At 39.0% G+C, this 17,667-nt stretch overlaps 1 protein-coding gene across 1 annotated transcript in view; it reads right to left on the minus strand.

The window, feature by feature from the left end:
• Positions 1-17,667, minus strand: part of SLC6A2 (solute carrier family 6 member 2) — a 51,406-nt gene that overhangs the window by 10,593 nt on the left and 23,146 nt on the right. Inside the window, exons 3-10 of the mRNA XM_057364623.1 lie at positions 16,983-17,220; positions 9,594-9,732; positions 8,663-8,797; positions 8,458-8,561; positions 7,624-7,748; positions 6,791-6,903; positions 4,227-4,355; positions 2,063-2,162 (exon numbers count right to left, since the gene is read on the minus strand). Of these exons, the coding sequence (XP_057220606.1) occupies positions 2,063-2,162; positions 4,227-4,355; positions 6,791-6,903; positions 7,624-7,748; positions 8,458-8,561; positions 8,663-8,797; positions 9,594-9,732; positions 16,983-17,220 (1,083 nt within the window). The remainder of the gene's footprint in view (positions 1-2,062; positions 2,163-4,226; positions 4,356-6,790; positions 6,904-7,623; positions 7,749-8,457; positions 8,562-8,662; positions 8,798-9,593; positions 9,733-16,982; positions 17,221-17,667) is intronic.

Below are 17,667 nucleotides of genomic sequence, written 5' to 3' on the forward strand. Positions count from 1 at the left end.
ATATAATTCCAAGCTCATATTGAGGTTGTTCTAGTTGTTCAGGAAGATGTTCACAGTAAAATCTGACTGAATAGAGATTTTCCTGCAAGCGAAGCCAAAAACCAGTTTTGAGCTAGGGAGAGGTGTCTGACTTTTTTTAGAATATTCATCAGAAAGGTGGTATCAGGGTTGCACATGAGGAAAATTGATAACAAGTTATCAGTCATAACTAAAATACATCTGCATAGTAAACAAACTAGCTGTCCCTTCTCTTGCATATACAGTTGGCCTTTGCATGAACAAACTCCACAGTCAATGGTCATAGGTATAAATTGARCTAAATTTCCATGGTTTTAGTCTGTGCCAAAATGTCAGTGCTTGCCTTTAGGCTGGCTTAATATTCAGCGAGGTCATTAAGGCCACTGGGGTCTATCAGAAAAAGGCAGACAAGATGATGCCAGATTTAATAAGTTTAAATAGCACCTGGGGCTGTAATAAGTTCTTTATAAAGCAACAGGTCATGCTGTGTCAGTAGAAACATCTGTCAGCTGCTTAAGAAAAATGAATAGATATTTTCCTGATTATGGAGAGGCAAGAGGAAGAAMGGAAAAAATGGTAAAGTACAGAGGGTGTAAAATAAAACTTAAGACTAACTTTGGCCTGTGGTTTGTGAACCACATACAAAGCTTATCTATTATAAAGTGCAGTAAATCCTTTTTTAATAGCAGCAAAAGATAACTTGCCCTTAGAAGCTGAACTGAATCAGCCTCTGCTTCCAAGCTAAGCTGTGATCACTTGTCCACATTCAGCTCTCTTACAGGGATTAAAGTCAGTTGTCTATGAAACAAAGTGCCTCCAGTGTTTTGAGAGACAACAGCAGRTGTGCTGCCTGCTCCATGCTGATGCTGGGTGACAGAATTAGTGCATTAAAGCTAGARAGTATTCCTTTAGTGGATTGAACAGCTTTATGCACAAATGCCATTCTTTCACTTCACTCACCCTTCAACATTTGTAACTGCAAGATAAAGTTTGTTTGATTGCAAGAACATGGTAAGGCAGAATGGATGGATAAATAGTGACTGAGTGAGGTAAATGGCAATAAGAATCACAATATCTAAGAACCCTCAGAATCACACATTAGCTATAARCACTAGGAGTAAAAATGAAGATAGCTTTGAGGGGGAGAGCAATCTTATGGGGAATTGGGGCAACCAATTCAATACAAACCTAAAGGGAAAAAGATTTGCAAGTTGCTGTGACATTGAAACCTGGTAATAGTGCAAAGAGTTGTGATCAATCAGGAAGAATAGCATGAGAATAAAGAAGAGATTAGGAAGGAAAGGAAGAGGTAATATTTTTTTAGTTGACTGTAGCACATCACCGCACTGTGGTTGGCGCACAGTGRATTCCAGCCTAGTGACAGAGATCAAGTAAAACTCCTAAAGTTTGCCACATTTGGGATAAAGTAAATCACTACACCCTTTTTGTGGCATAAATTAGAATCAAATACTAGAAATAGCATTTCTGGTATCTAGCATTTCATACCACTCTATGAAATAAGATAAATAAACCAGTAGTGTTTTACAATTGCATAGAATATTTCTCAAACAAAAGGGACTAATGTAGAAATTTTTATGAMTCTCTTAACACTGCCTTTATTTGTATTGTTTGGGGGGTGCTTGAGATTGGCCCTGGGGAATAAAGAAAAAAGGAGAGAGGGGAGTCTGTATTTAGGCTGATCTACTTGCTTTGAAAATACCAGCCCTAGATCTGCTACTGCAAGTCATCAACAATATTAAGAGTTGTGAAATACTGGCAAAAGTAGGAACTTTCCCATCCCATCTCAGTCCCTTTCACAAGGCTGTTTGCTTTGGCTTTGTGCAGAGTTTCAAAGCTTGGCCCACTGAGTGTTGGCATTCCTGTCACTGCTCATAAATCAGGTGAAGATCACTCTATGAAACCTGGCTTGTCATGGTTTCATGTACACAAGGCTATGCTGTTGTCCCTTAAAATGATGGGTAAGCCTGTCAAGAACACTTGGGATCTCAGAAAAGCTTTTGCACATGCAAAAGGAAGTGCTCACCATAAAACCAGGAAACTCCGATTGCCTCCATTAGAACAGCAAACAGTATTGAAGTCCCAGCTGCAAATGTGTCCAGAAGTGTGAGCACATAAATTCCACCCTGCAGTGGGGAGTGAAAAGATGCAAAAAAGAGAAGTTACAAATAGAATCATCTCAGTAGTTTAGTATGTACTTAACAGAAATCTGCTTTACTTGAAGTGTTATCTTAACCCAAGTATTTTAATATGGACTTGATGCTGCAAACACAAGTTTGGGTTAAAGAGGAGTGGAAGACTGTTGGATACAGATTTGATTCAAAAGGAACTCGGATCAGTGTTTCAGAAAACTCTTCGTCACACATAAACAACTGAAATGTTTGCAGTTGCAGTACATTTTTGTTAAAATAYCTTTTTAGAACCAAACTTAATCTGATTATGCCTGTTCAGAAGGGGACGAACAAAGGAATTATTGTCTTAAATTATTATTTACCACCAATGGCATAAATATCACTTGTACTGTTTGGATCTGTAGGTGATTTTAGCCTATGTAATCAGATGCCCTTTTTTTCTTCATTAAAGATGTTTTTCTGAAGCAGCTGTGCATATTTACAAAATAGGGATACCAGTACTTAGGCCTCATCTAGAGTTTTAATTCTGTAGGGATTTGTCCGGAAATGGAATGAACTTTGGTTGTTGTGTCAGAAAATGTTGCTTATTGAATGACATTTGAGTTTGACCTCTTGTTTTTGCTCTACACCTGCTCCAAAWGAATGCCTTTGCAACCAAACTTTGCAAAGTGAATTATTAATACGATTTTGTAAGAAACATACTTGTTTCAGAAACAGCTACTTTTGAAAATACAGCCATAAAAAATCAGAGGGCAAAATGAAACATTAATTTCATGTGATGTTTTTGCAAGGGCTTTTCTTTTTATTTTTTACATGTTAGAAATTTTGTTCTTTAGTTATGTGAACCAATRTATTTGGACAAGTCTGGACAATTCTGTGAATTCCAGCTGGAGGGGCAAACTTAAGTCTAAACAGGTGCTATTATTTAAAAGCTAGAGTTAGGTCATTATCTTGAACAGCTTTAGCTCACTTGGYGGCAGTGGAATTGCACCCACTGGCCCCTGTAGAGGTTCTTAACACTAAATTTCTTCTGATATTGTACTTCAGAAACTTTTATTCCAATTGAAATATTGAATTAACAAGAGCATGTTCAGTTTTAGGTATCAATAGAAATAGTATGGCATAAAAAGGATAGACATTTTAAATTATATGTCTATTCTTAAACTCTCAAATGTTTCTCAGGTTGAGGAAACTGGAGTGAAAATTCTGGGGTATTTTAATGTAAAAAGTGCCTAGTCATTTATAAACTTATGCCATTTCAGTAATCTTAATAATAGATTTGGAAACCAATTCTAGGGATGGAGAGAGGTTCAGCACATCTGCTTTTATGGTGGCTACCTCAAGTTTCAGTTGTTTTTTGACAGTTTTCGCATCTTTGTTAATAGGTATCTTTGATTTTTTTATGGTAAAAAAAAAGAAAAAGAAAAAGTTCTCTCCAGCCTGGAATACCAGGATTCTCATTCCTTAAGGAGTTGTCAAAAGCCAGAGGAGGCAAAACACTCAGTCTGATGGCAGTGATAAATACAGGTTACTAGATGTTCAGGATAAGTTTTCTGTGTGCTTTATATGGTGTTAAGAGTAAAAGATGTCAAGAGAGGAGATCATTTTTCTATACTCCTTTCACAATAAGTGAGTGTCTCTTACTTTCTCAAAGAAGAGAACAGCTGGATGACAAAGGGTCTGGTCACTTGAAATTCTTAGTTCCTCACAGAGGAATAAGCACTCTACACAATTCCATTTAATGTGATTAAAAACTCCAAAACCAAACCAAACAAAAAAAAAAGCCCAAAAAATCACAAAAAAAGCACACAGACCCAGCAGTAGCACAGACAGTTCTTTGGAACAAAGACTTGTAGGCTTGGTTGATAACTAATGATCTTGTGCCAAAACCCAGAGAAGCTTCATATATGTAAGATTAAAAGCTATRTTCTGAACAGAAGTTGTTTAAGAAYTAAAATTTTWAACAAAAATAGTAATCTGAGTCCATTTACATTTCATCCGAYAAGATTAATGGCATTTTTAAGGTAACATTTTGATGGAAACTTTAGTTGTACTTACATTGGTGATGCAAAAAAGGGCAAGGAGGAAAGTGCCAAAAGAAACACCAAAGGTGAAGAGCTTTCTGTGCTGCTTCAGAAGGTGGAAATCATCTGCCAAGCCGGTGATGACAGCCTCCATYCCACCCATCTGAGCGAGGGAAGGCAAGAGCTCTGGTTAAACGCTGCTGACTGATGGAAATACAGACTGAAGARAGCAAAGCAGTTTGTGGAATTCATACCCAACCACCCTACGATTTCTGGCATTTCAGCTGTAAATTACTGGTGTTATGAGGCTTTTTCTTTTATGGTAAAGGACTGAGTCAGGGAACTGGACCTCAAGAGGGGTGGCTGTTGCCTCTGTGGCCGTATCCTCTGAGGACTGTTGCTGACTGTTTGCAGTGGACCTAGCTTTTCTTTAAAGGTAATTGATGTTTATAACTAAAATGTGCCAAAACCCAGTGTAGACTTATACTTCCTGATGTCTGGAGGTGGCCTCATTGAGTGTCCTGCAGTTGGGATGGGTTAATGTTTGATCTTTTCAGAAGATGGTACCATGTTGGCAGTTGGGGGAAATTGAAAATGGAAACAGATGGCTTGGATTATTTTTGCAAAGGACCACTTCTTAACGTATTGTGATTTATTCTCCTTGTTAATTCCCTTTACCAAGCTAGAAATCTACAAAAAAAAAAGTTTGCAAACTTTTATTCCATTTTCATTGTTGCTTGCTTCAACTTGCTTCATCAGATTTCTCTTYCCTTGAACATTGTGACAGTTCCATTTTTGTACAGACATTTGTATTTCTGTGCCAGTGCAGGCTTACGTGCATGAATAAATGTAGCCATATACAATTATACCTCTCTAGCTTTGGGGTTACTTGATTTTTAGCTTTAAAAGTTTCCATTTTCCCTTCAGGGACTTGATTAGTCAGATGTGGGGGAGAGTTGAGATCCCCATAAAAAGTACTGCATGACCTGAGTTTTCTTTGGGAAACTATGACAAACCTTGAACGAGTAAATCCTTCCCCTTTTAGAAAGAAAGAACTAAACTTGACCACAGTTCACTAGTTCACAGTATTTTAATTAGCTCCAGAAGAAAAAATTTTCTCTGCTTGTAGGAAAAGTGTGTTCTGCAAGCTAAAGCCTTGTGTCTTGGTCACTGTTATGTTTCTTTACATTTCCTTACATTTACTGTTGTTGCAAAGTTCATTGTTCTGGATCCAGACACTTCTGAGCACGAGCTTTCCTCTTCTTCATTCTGCCCTTTTCCTACTGGTCATTCATGCTCTTTCACTGTGCTAAACCCTTCATTTCAAACCTTCATATTTGCTTACAATTGAAAAATGGCCAAGCTACAATCTCAAATATAATCTTCCCTCAAACTTTTATCTAAGGATCCAGTACTTAGTCTACAAAGACAAACTTCATTGAACCTCAGCTGGAATAAAAAATCCAAACACTTTGGAAACATTTAGACCTGAATCTGACCTTTACAGYTCAGCCCTCACTCCACAAGATCTCATTCAGTTATTTGCCAATGATTATCAAAGCTTCCTGCAGCAATCTCATTTTTTTAAGTTTTGCTCTTCTCTATGCCAATTCATTCTTTCCCTTTCTTGTCCTTGAAAAGGAATGAATTTTCCTGAAATTGTAAGCAAAGAAAACACCATGTTTTACCATTTCCAGCAAGAAATTCCTAGATCAACTTTGTACATTCTGAACTTCAAAAGACACTTCTATGCTTTGGAATAATAAGAAACCCCTACCCTAGTAAAGAAGATGAAAATTTGTGCATGGTTCACTATTCCTYAAAGACGCAATGTGGTTTTCCAGAAATTAATCAACCTTTAAGCTAAATACAACAGGATGTCATGAGGCGTCTGTGGAAGAACTAAGCAGTACAAAAGTTGTCTGGAGACTTGGAATATTTTCTGAGATGAAATTTCTGTGATCCTGAATATCATGGTGTGGTAAAACTTATCACATTATGGAAAGAGCAAGCACACCGGTTAAGCTAGACATTTTGCAGTAAGATTATAACAAAAGGAAACCACTATGGAAATATTCTGGTGTGATTTAAAAATTGTGATTAAATTTACAGGAAGCTTGGTACTGTGGCTCATAGAAAAACAATGGGACTGCCTTTAGACATTGTCTATCTTGAACAGATTAATGGATTTCAGCACATACAACAATCCCTTCCAGAAACCACTGTATTCAATGTCTTGTGTTTTGCAAGCAGGGATCCAAAACCTTATTGCAAGYTCATGGTAGTAATAGTTCATACTTAAATAGCAATAACTGTTGATGAACACTCCCTCTGTAAGGTCATAAAAAAGTAGCAGGGAGTAAATATTTACTGGCTWGTAAAAGATTTAATCTTTTCCTAAACCTCTGAATGATTGAGAGTCTTTATAATACCGGGAGTAATACTATTGCTATGCTGTCTATGACTGTGAAAACAGATTTAGGCAATGTGCAGAATGTTTATTTGAAATGTAACCCCCTGCTTAAGGCTGATGCCTCTCCAGTTACAGAATATAACAGTGAAAGAACAATGTCAAGGCTAGAAGGAAAAGGTACTCACAGAACTGTCGATGCCAAGAGTAAGGAGCATGATGAAGAACACCACAGCCCAAAATGTAGATCCTGAAAGAGTTGAAATTGCCTCTGGGTACAGGATGAAAACTAAACCAGCTCCTGGAACAGAAAAGGGGGAAAAAAGGTGTCACTAAATGATGTTTCTTGTCTTCCCAAAAGTGTTTATTTTAATGAGATAAATTGTAAGTAAGTTGACTTTTACTTCAGTCCTTGTCCCAATGGGTACCTGTTAAAACAAAATTTGCATTATACCATATCTTAAATGTTTTAATAATTTACTCATGATAGTTTGATATTTAAAAAAAAACCCTATCCTCCTCTTTTCCAGAATAATCTTTTATAGGATTTGCAACCTTACTAGTTATTTTTCAGCTATGTAGCGGAGAAGGAATTATGTAGATGCAGAYTCCACTGTTTGACAAGAGAACTCGTGGTTGTGGTGGGAGGTACAGGAGCTGAGACTGTGCTGAGAGCTGTTCTCAGGGAAAGGACTGCAGAGCATCAAAATGAATCGCCTGTGGCACTCAACAGCAATACCTTTGTAAGACACTCTCCAGTGGTAAATAYCTGCTGGTTGCATGAGCAAAACCTGAGGGGATAAGATGGGGAATTGGGGAACCTCAGTTCAGAAGAGATGAGGGGCATCAACACCATTTAGAGTTCATATTTTTACAAGGCATTTAGACATACAGTTCTAGTTCCAAGTAAGTTAATACAGTTCACTTCCATGAGATTTTCTCATACTCACACTTGTTGGAAACAGATATAAGGGCATTTGCAAAGAAGTGGTGCACAAAAGTGGGTGAAATTACTTCTTACCTTCAGTAGCTACATCCTCAATTTTAACTTTGTGCTCATGAGCCATGTAGCCCAATATGGAGAAAATTGCAAATCCTGAGATGAAGCTTGTGACACAGTTAATGGTGCTAGTCAGCAAAGCATCCCTAAGCATGGAGAGAAGAACAGCCCAGTGAGAAAAAACTGTAAGAATAGGGATTGTCTTAACATCTAACTTCATGCCCCATCCTCCAGTTCATAATGAACTTATAATAMATGTATTTATTGAATTTATATTTAATGGGAAAAGGGACACTTGTTTTCATTCCAAAATGGAATGTTAACAAAACAGCTAAATGTTGGAATTTCTCAGAAGGTGCAGAGTGATTCTGGTTGAATTTCCATGATGGTGATTCAGCCACACTTACAAACTGACTTCATTTAAAGTGCATTCCTAAACTGGAGTGCAACATAAAATATCAGAGTTATAATCCCAAAGCACAGAAACTCTTCTGGAAACTGGAATCTTTCTGCTTTTAGTTCCTGGACCAATGAGATTTCATCCTGTGTTCACTGTTGCACTTAATGGTGCTTTTGAAAGGCAAACATCAGCACAGTTTACACAGCTGTCTAAAGTCCAAACCTAATCCTGTTCTKCTTTGCAGTGCAGCAGATATCTTGGCAAGTTCCTGTTACTAAAATTTCAGTCAGGAAKACAGTGTTTCAAGATTTGGGTTGGTTACTATGTCTACACAAAACTCACCATCATTAATATATGACCGAAGATAAAAAGATAGCTTAATACTTATTTCAGCTGCAGTCAGAGTAAAATAGCAYAATTTTGCAGCACTAATGGAAGAATAAATAGGCTCTTACCTGTAGCAGTTGTTGTCAAACTTATTGTAACTGGCAAATGCAATTAAAACRCCAAACCCAGCTCCCAAGGAGTAAAATATCTGAGTAGCTGCATCAATCCATACCTGCACAATGACACCAACATTGCCAGGGTCAGTTCAGTCCACARGGATACAGCAGGAGAAAAGCATTGGATATGAGAATGAGAACAGAAGAGTACACTTACTGTGGCTTCTTTCAATCTTCTGAAATCTATGTGCAAGTATGCATTTATTCCATTGTATGCACCTGGCAGGGTTATTCCATGTATTAATAAGACAAATAATACAACATAAGGCAAAGTGGCTGTTATCCAAACAACCTGCAGACAACAGAGATCCCAAAGGTTAATCAGCTGTTACAGAAGATTTAAGAATATGTAATAAGTACAGCTGGCATTTTCTTGGTTTAGTCCATTCAGTTTGAYGGAGAAGCTCTTTTTAGGATATGGGGGAAATTTGTGTTATGTATCATGAATCTTTTCATATATAAGTTTATAGTTATTGGTAGGAGACAGTTTTGACAAACAGAAGACATTGTCAGTGTGTGTTAGAATGCTGATTAGCTCTTCATCTCCATGGTGTTTATTAAAAATTGYAGTCATTGCCTGATGTTAGGTGATACTTTCGTGAAAATGTACAAAAAGCTTTCAGATGTATCCAACTCTAGAATTTCTGTTGAGGTGTTTTCTGAGGGATATCAAAGAGAGATTTCAAATTACTTTCATCAGATATTTCTCATGACATGGCATTTTATACAATAAACCCAAAGTCTCCTATATCATTGAAACATTAGTACATTTGGCTAAGAATAGGATGCACACATAAGACAATTCTGAATATTTAAAAAGATTTTCTGGATGAAACCACCAATTGAATTGAAAATAACAGGTTAATAAAATTYCCAGTTGGAATATCACACAAGCAAAACTTGTAAATAAAATAAAGCCAGAATTGGGATTGTGTATTTCCATTGCACATATGTGAAGTCCTCTCACATATTTTGATCCCTGAGGATCCCTCAGAATCAGTGGTTTATCTTCTTGTTTTCTCAGATTAGGAGACTTCTTAAAGCAGAAAAAGAATGTAGTGGAGACAGAAGGACAATATTATCTCTACCTTTCCTGAAGTCTTCACGCCTTTCCACAGACTAAAGAAAAGAATGATTACCACCACCAAGAGGCAGAGGGAAAGCTGCCAGCGAGGCAAGCCAAGGTCATGGATCCCACGGCTTTCGTGCAGGTGCAGAACTCCTCGCCTACACAGCAGATACACAGAAACAAAGCAAAGTCACTGGGGGGAAAAGGCTTTGGCTCTTCTCATGCTGGGGGCAGCAGGAGCTGCCCTGTGCACCCCTGGCAGTCAGGGACGGTGTTTGGTGAGCTTTGGGCTGTGCTTCTCCCCACAAAGCCTGGGTGGTCTAATTCGCTCCTTGCTGTCTGTTTACACCACAGTACCATCATCATAACCCTCTTCCTTCACCTGAAATGTTTGGGGAGTTTAGAAATACCATTGGTTGAATCTTATTTGAACACTGAACAGATGTCCAAAGAGGCTGTAGAATCTCTGTCCTTGGAGATGTTAAAGCTTGGCCATTAAAGGCCTTGAGCAGACTGATTTATTTTTTTAAGACAGCCTTGATTTTGATTAAGGAGTTGTATTAGATAATCTTGAGAGATGTCTTTCAAACTGCATTATTTTGTGATTCTAGATTAGCAAACACCTGACTTCCTGCTTCTGTAGATTCTCACATTTTAATAAGAAATGTTGTAYTTTTTTACTATTTCTGTGACTAATTCCTGTTGGATAAAAKATACTTGTAGAAAGCATCCTCCTAGATTAAGCAGCTGATCTGCYCCTTTGTGAGACTAATAACATGTGAGGCATTAAAAGGGTAGTGACCATGTGTTTGTGGCACTTAGTCAAGAATGTTCCTGTTTAGAAAACATGAGGAGAGTTTAAMTCTTATTATTCAACAACACAGCTATTTAACAATATAGCTGTTACCCATGGAAGCAGTAATACATGGAGGCAGGCTTCTTGATACTTAATTAAAAAACCTGTTATCTTTAATTAAATTTAAAAAATAGGTACGTTCCACTCAAATGTTGCTTGGAGTGTGAATAAAAACTACTTCTATTTCTACTAAAATCTAGAATTAATAGAGAATCCACACATGCAAGTGGATTCTGGGCAGGGATGCCTGATTCCATCCTAAACTTTCCCTCCTGGGTAGTGATGAGTAGAGCAAGGAAAAGTGTCTGATCAGAACATCTGGCCAGGATCTTGGGAGGGTTTTGGCAAWCTGTGCTATCACAGTTACACTGCTAACACCATCAGAGCGTGGTGTTTTAAACCAGGCCCTTTGGAGCATGACAGAAAACCACAGTCTGAACTTGCATTCTTTGTGCCCATTTAACATATTATCCTTCTTGCCCAAATGTTTTTTTCTGGATTTGTAGAGAAGTTGCTTCCTTGTGTGCTCGCTTTCCAAGAAGCAGCCAGCAATGTGTCTTAGTGTTTGGAGCACTTGCCAGAACTGCCATTTCAAATGTGGGATTCCCAGGATTTGCAGGAAAATCTCCATTCCAAGGGTTCTGCTCCCTTAATCGGGGTAAGAGATCATAAAATAGGAAGAGAAAAATACTTCTGTAACCAGTCAAAACAGCTGTGTATCAGGGCAGCTAAGCAAGGAAATCTTTATAGACAGCTGCTGTTTTGAAGCTCTGATTCTGGCAGATTTTCCTTCCTTTTTCTTTTTATAATTTTCTTTTTGTTTTGTTTTTTTTTTTCTTTATGACATCTGAAGACAAGTTATAAAAACTTTCAAAAGATGCCATTTTAGAGGGTTGCTGGTAAATAGCTCAYGAATCTTCACCTGCTAGAACCTACATTTCTGTTCCAGTAGCACCATCATGYATCAAAGATCTAGTGCTAGACTGTGATTTATGTTAAAGTGTGCTGACATCTTTAGGAAAGAAGCAATGGCCAAAGTATTACATAGATTAAGCTTTCTTGATTTAAAGAGTACAGCTCTGTAATGTTCTCTGAAAAATGGTATTTTTTTTCTGAGAAGGGCAAATTTGAAGAGAACTTTGCATTTGCTGCCTTTGTYCAAGTTAGCTCACATCAATGATGTCACAGTTATTTCACACCAAGGAGTGCTTATTTCAGGAACAGCTGAGGTTGTTTCAGCCTGTCCATGTTAAGGCAGTTTGAGTGACAAATCCCTGACTGGGTCTTTTAGATTTTACTCAGTTGCTTCCCTTATACTGGCTGCAAAGAGGAAAATGTGAAGAAAGAGATACTACAAGATTCCCTACTCAAGAAGGTCTGAGGTCAAAACAGCTGAATTTTCATTCTTTTATATTAGAGCAGGATAATGCAATGTGGCCAACATCCATCCCTGAATCGAGGTTTCCCACACTCGTTTCAGGCCTGTCCCCTGTCCCAATGCCATGAAGACATGTACAAATCATCAGAGGTGTGTGCCCTGTGTGCCTCACTGCCACCCTGGGCACAATCCAGGGGGATGCCAGGGGGATGCAGCAGCCTCTGTTTTTCTCTCTAGATATTTCAGCTCCCTCTTGTGTTGGAGAATGGAGCTGTGTAATGGACTGCAAACTAGATGTTGGGAATCACATAATTTACCAGTGGCACCCTGGCTGGCACATAATAAGTTATTATTTGTATTTAGTCACAGAATTTACTGAGATGGAAGAGAACCTCAAGGATAATTTAGTCCAACTGTTCCATCTGCACAGGGTGTCTCCAAGAGATGTTCACATTTCCYATGCCTGAGAGCATTGCCCAAACACTTCTTGAATGCTGTCGTCAGGCTTGGGGCTGTGAGCACTTTCTTGGGGAGCCTGTCCCAGCAGCCAGCACCCTCTGGTTGAAGAATCTTTTCCTGATATTCCACATAAGCATCCCCTGACTCAACTTCAGGCCATTGCCTTGGTGTCACTGTCACCACAGAGCAGAGTTCAGTGTCTGCCCCTCCTCTTGTCTCATGAGGAAGTTGTGACTGCAGTGTAGTCTCCCCTCAGTTTCCTCCAGGCTGAACAGACCAAGTGCCCTCAGCTGCTCCTCACAGAGCTTCCCTTCAAGACCCTTCTCCATCTTCACAGCCCTCCTTTCGGTGCTCTATAACAGTTTAATATCTTTTTTGTACTGTGGTGCTGGAATCTGCCCCCAGCACTGGAGATGAGGCCGCCCCAGCCCAAAGCAGAGCGGGACAATCCCCTCCCTGTCTGGCTGGTGATGCTGTCCCCTGATGTCCCCAGGACAGGGATGTCCCTCCTGGCTCCAGGGCACTACTGGCTCATGTTCAACCTGTCATCGACCAGGAGGGCCTCCAGGTCCCTTTCTACAGTGCTGCTTTCCAGCATCCCCATTCCCCAGTCTGTGTGTGCACCCAGGGCTGCCCCATTGTGGGTGAAATGGTATTTTTGAATCACAGTAATGCTGAGAATGTTTATCTCAATGCACTGAAAACTTTATTYGCTCATTAACTTGGCAATTCTGACCTCCCCTGCTATCATGCCCCACTTCAGCACATTCATGGCTCTCCAGAATTTATAGTTTCAGAAGAATTGCATGGAAAGGCCAGATGTGATTAATACAATATAGGGCTATCCACTCTCATTATTTCTTGTTGCCTGATTCAGTTTTGATAATTGTTTATAGGCAGAAGTGCTTGTCCTGACTTTTGAATTGGTGTTTTCTCTTTTGGGAGAAGTTGCTTAAAGAGTATTTAAGGGGGACAGGTTCCTGCATCTTTGGAGCACACAGCATTGGTCACTCCATTTGATGGGATACTGAACACCCCCTTTGGCTGGGGAGGCATTTCCAGTGAAGACTTGTAATCCAAAGCACGAACCTATTGGTCTATAAAGGTAACTTTTGTTGCATAGGGTGAGGGTTTTTTTTTTTTTCAGGACATTCTTGGTTCACACACTCCTCATTAATTTCATAAATATGATGTTAAGTTTTTGTGATTGCTCACAGCTGGGCTGACTTGTGAATTCTGTGAATTTCCTTTACTGAATCTGGCATGAAAATTTCGCTGTAAAAGGGAATAAACTACAGTCCTGAGAAAAAGTACTGTCAGAGGGGAAGAGCTGCAGCCCAGTATTTTGTTGACAATTTTACTGTCTTGTCTAAAAAATTGCCAAGATTTGTTCGTATGACAGATTGTCATTTTTTTGCAGGCAAACACCTTGTGAGAAGAATAGTGCTTTTGCTCCTGCAAACTGGTATTTTTTAATTGTCAGCAGAAACAAAAGCTAGGTGATAAAATATTTTTCCCATACAAAAAAATAGAGAGAACAAATACAAAGTATGCCTGTGYTCAGATAAAGTATTTAAATAGGAGSAATGTGGAGKATATAGGGGAACTTTATTTTGCAGTGATGTACTTCTTCCAAAAAAAAAGGCTTCTATTGAATTATTTTAACATGTGTGGAAAGGACAACATGTGTGGATTTTGTGTGTTCAATTCCAAACCACTGAAGAGGGAAGGAATTAAAGTAATGTGTGTCTTTAAAAAATGTGGAGTTGACATTTTGTTCCTAACTAGATTTCCCTTATGTCTGGCTATTGCTAGCAGAGAGGCACCAGTTGTTATTAGATTTTAGCTTGGTTTGCTAAGTTTACAGTGTAMAAATACTTTTTAGTTGATTTTAACCATCTCTACTGAAATACTGTAGAGGTCACGTTCCTTCCTGTTTAAGGCCGTGTCCCCAGGACATCAGCAGCACCTCRGCCTGAATTCAGCCTCAAAAACTGAAGCCAGACTTGGTAAAATGAAACTCTCTGGAAGGCCTTGGTCTAGAAGCACTTCAGCCTAAGCTGTGCCCGGCTCCTGAGGCTTGAAAACAAAAGCCAAATATGTTTTTCAAAGTTCTCCTGTCATTGCCTTGGCATGCAATTTGCAATTTCAAATGATTTCTTCCAAGTCTGAGGCTTAGAGGTTTCTCTCTGCTTTTCCTCCTGGCCACATACTGGAGGTTAATCAAGATTTGGCCTAGATTGAAAGGTTTCCCTTTTCTCACTCAATGTAAGTAGTGACAACCAGCATATTTCTGCTGAATCTGAGGCACCTTTCTTGTAGTATTTGATGAACTGTCACATCACAGTACTCCCACTTCCTCCCACAGTTTATTCCTGTGCTGGTGGGGATCGAGGCATTCAGCTCTGGCAGCTCCAGGGCTTTAGGAAATAATCCACCCTAAATTCATGGTCGGGCCAGCTTAGTGTGAAGGGATCATGTCCCATAGAGAAGCATCTGTTTCTTTTCAGGATAATCACACTGGCTCTCTGCTTGGAAGTGTCTCTTTTCAGTCACTTTCCAACTGCAAAATAAATGTTTGGTGTTTCTGGTGTCCCTGCTTTCCCCTCAGCCAAAAGTTTGTGTRTGAGTGTCCTGATGTAGCTGCACAACCCAGAGAACCAAGTTAAAGCAGTTTCACTTCCCATTTACTGACTATGGCACAGAACATGAAACTTTTTAATCAGAAGATTCAGCTCTCCCTGTTGTAAGACTGTGGGCACGAATTAGGTTGATATAAGAAACTGTTTTCTGATTTGGTTTATTAGGTTGGATCTGAACACACTAAGACTKTGTACAAGTTTGGGTCCACACCTGAGCTGTGCAGCTGGACCTGATGAGCTCATCCAAACACTGGATAAGTAAACACAATGGCCCTTGGGATTCCCTGCTTTTACAGCTGGGAAAACAGATGTGATAGAGAGTTTTACTTAAGTGGTGACTGTTCTCATTTTTGCAATGTAATCTAGTTGCTAATAAGTACAGGGCCTAGTGACTTAATTACAGCCCCAAAATTCAGGGATGAAAGCATAATGTAATGTCAAATTCCCCTTTTGTTCTTACCTTCTGAACGTTGCACCTTGAATCTACCTCACAATGAGGAAAGAGCCATATTATTTCAAACCTTAATATTTCAAACCATAATATTTCAAAACCTTCAAGTTTCAGTTTACAGACAATCGTTAATTGAACTCTTCCCCAGATTGGTGGAACTAAATCAAAACATCATTAATTGATTCTACCACAACCTCACCCACTACAAAGTCAGAATCATTCCCCAAGCACAATGTGATGGCAGAGTTGTACAGAACCATTTTAAATCACAAAAAGGAAAAGCAAGAATATMGGAATTGCATTTTCCTTTACTAAGGCTTAAGCACAAGAAAATTAAAGAAACTGTTCTAAAAAATGCTGTTCAAATAAAAGTTCTATAAAAATGCAGTTCTTTGTCTTAAGATGCGGAATGAATAATTTCTTCTAGTTCACTTCAAAATCAGGTKCTTTGGCTATATGCATATATAACCTTTTGCTATGAATGATCTGTCTTTACATTTGTGTTGTGAACACATAAAATGTTGTAAGGGCAGTAGATTTCACAGCTGTCATTATTTGCCATTTTAGTGAGCTCCTTTGAACTCAACCCCCATCTTGTTTTCAAAGCACTGAGTTCAGTTTACCCAAACCCCTGCCAGCAGTTTGTGTATCACTGCTGATCTTTCACTGTGCTGTCTCCYGAGAAGGAACAGCGGCCACAAGTGTTAAAGAGCTACAAACAGAGACCCCAAGATCCCTGCTGTAGCCAGGCATGGGGTAACACACACTCAGTTATTTATGGTAGCAGTATTTTCCTTTATTTCTACAGGGTTGGACTTACTGCTCAGCAGGTGTGTGCCTTGATATCCTTCTACTCCCAACACAGAAATATTAATTAATTGATTATTCAGATTAATTCAACAACTGATTCAATAGTCTGATGAACATCCCCCTTTTTTTCTCATAATCAAATTCTATTTCCCTAAGTCCATAATGAAAATATTTCTACAGAGATCGATATATTTATTTTATAGGTTAATTTCTATTCCTTTTTTGGGTTTGATTCCAGCTGTTTGATTTGAGTGTCCCTTTGCCTGTTTTGGCCCGTGTTGTAGAACACTCCATTGCTTAAGAATTGGTAAAAGCCTGTCTTCCTATAACCTGGCTCTTTCCTCCTGCTCAGTGTTTCACCTCACTTCATTGAACGGTTGAAGCAGTGGAACAATCAGAGCTCTGCTGTCTGCTCTGAAATATTTTGCAAGTAGAGAAGGAGTCCAAATCTTCTGAACAAATGGTAATTTTAAAGCCTTAAATTCAGCTCAGTTTGGCATGCCRTCATCTCTGTCAGAATATTACTGTGTTTCTTTGCCCTGGCAAAGCTGGTGCAAGCAAAAGTGGCACATAAGAGAAGATTTGTGTCTTGTCCAATTCCATTCTGCTCAGTAGCGAACCCTGCATTAGGTACAGGAGAAACCAAAGCTCACAGAGGCAAAAGTCTGSAATTCTGAGCATAACAACTCCATTTTAACCTCAGTCTTCTGAAGCTCATTCTAGAGGCTGGATACAAACTATTTTACCTTCAAGATGAAACTCACTTACACACAGACTTTTGAAAAAAATAGCAAAGTCAAGTCAACACTTACTCATAAAATTCAGCTGCAGGAGTGAGCTTGTACTTTGAGTATTTAGTGCCATTGCCAAGCACTGATGCATTGAAGAGTTTGGGATCTGTACAGTTTGGGCTGTTCCAGCTGTTGTGGCAGTTGGTCCAGGGGAGCTCAAACGTGAATGATGAAAATAGATAATACAGAGACCAAGCTATGATCACGTTGTAGTAGAAACCCACGTAAAGAGCTATGAGTATCACTGCATAGCCTACACCTAAAGACAAAGGAAAACCACATTATATATTGCATTTGATTTGCAACAGTATACACAAGCACTGGAGTTAAACTCAGCCATACATGATTGCAAACTTGTTTTAGGTCTTCACACCAATAAAAGGAATTTYTGACATTCGCATACACATATGCGGACACAATGTCCCTGACCTCCAGACACAAAATTACAGAAATGGTTTTGGAAAATGACTGGCTTTTATCAAATCCAGTTGTTTGTCAGAAAAAGAAATTAAGCAGTGCAATGTCAAAATTTGTCCTTGTACAACTCCATCGCTGATTTGCTTCCAATGCAGAAGACTGCAAGCCCATGTTAGGAGCGAAAYTCACTTCATCTTCATGACGTCAGAGACCTTGGCAACTTCTCTTGGAAAAGTAGAGCTCGACACATAAATGAAGTTTCCCTATGCCTCACATTCCCACCCTGAAC

This window comes from Malurus melanocephalus, unplaced genomic scaffold (genome assembly GCF_030028575.1).
Source record: "Malurus melanocephalus ecotype Western Australia unplaced genomic scaffold, MMel_1.1 scaffold_40, whole genome shotgun sequence".
NCBI classification, from domain to species: Eukaryota; Metazoa; Chordata; class Aves; order Passeriformes; family Maluridae; genus Malurus; species Malurus melanocephalus.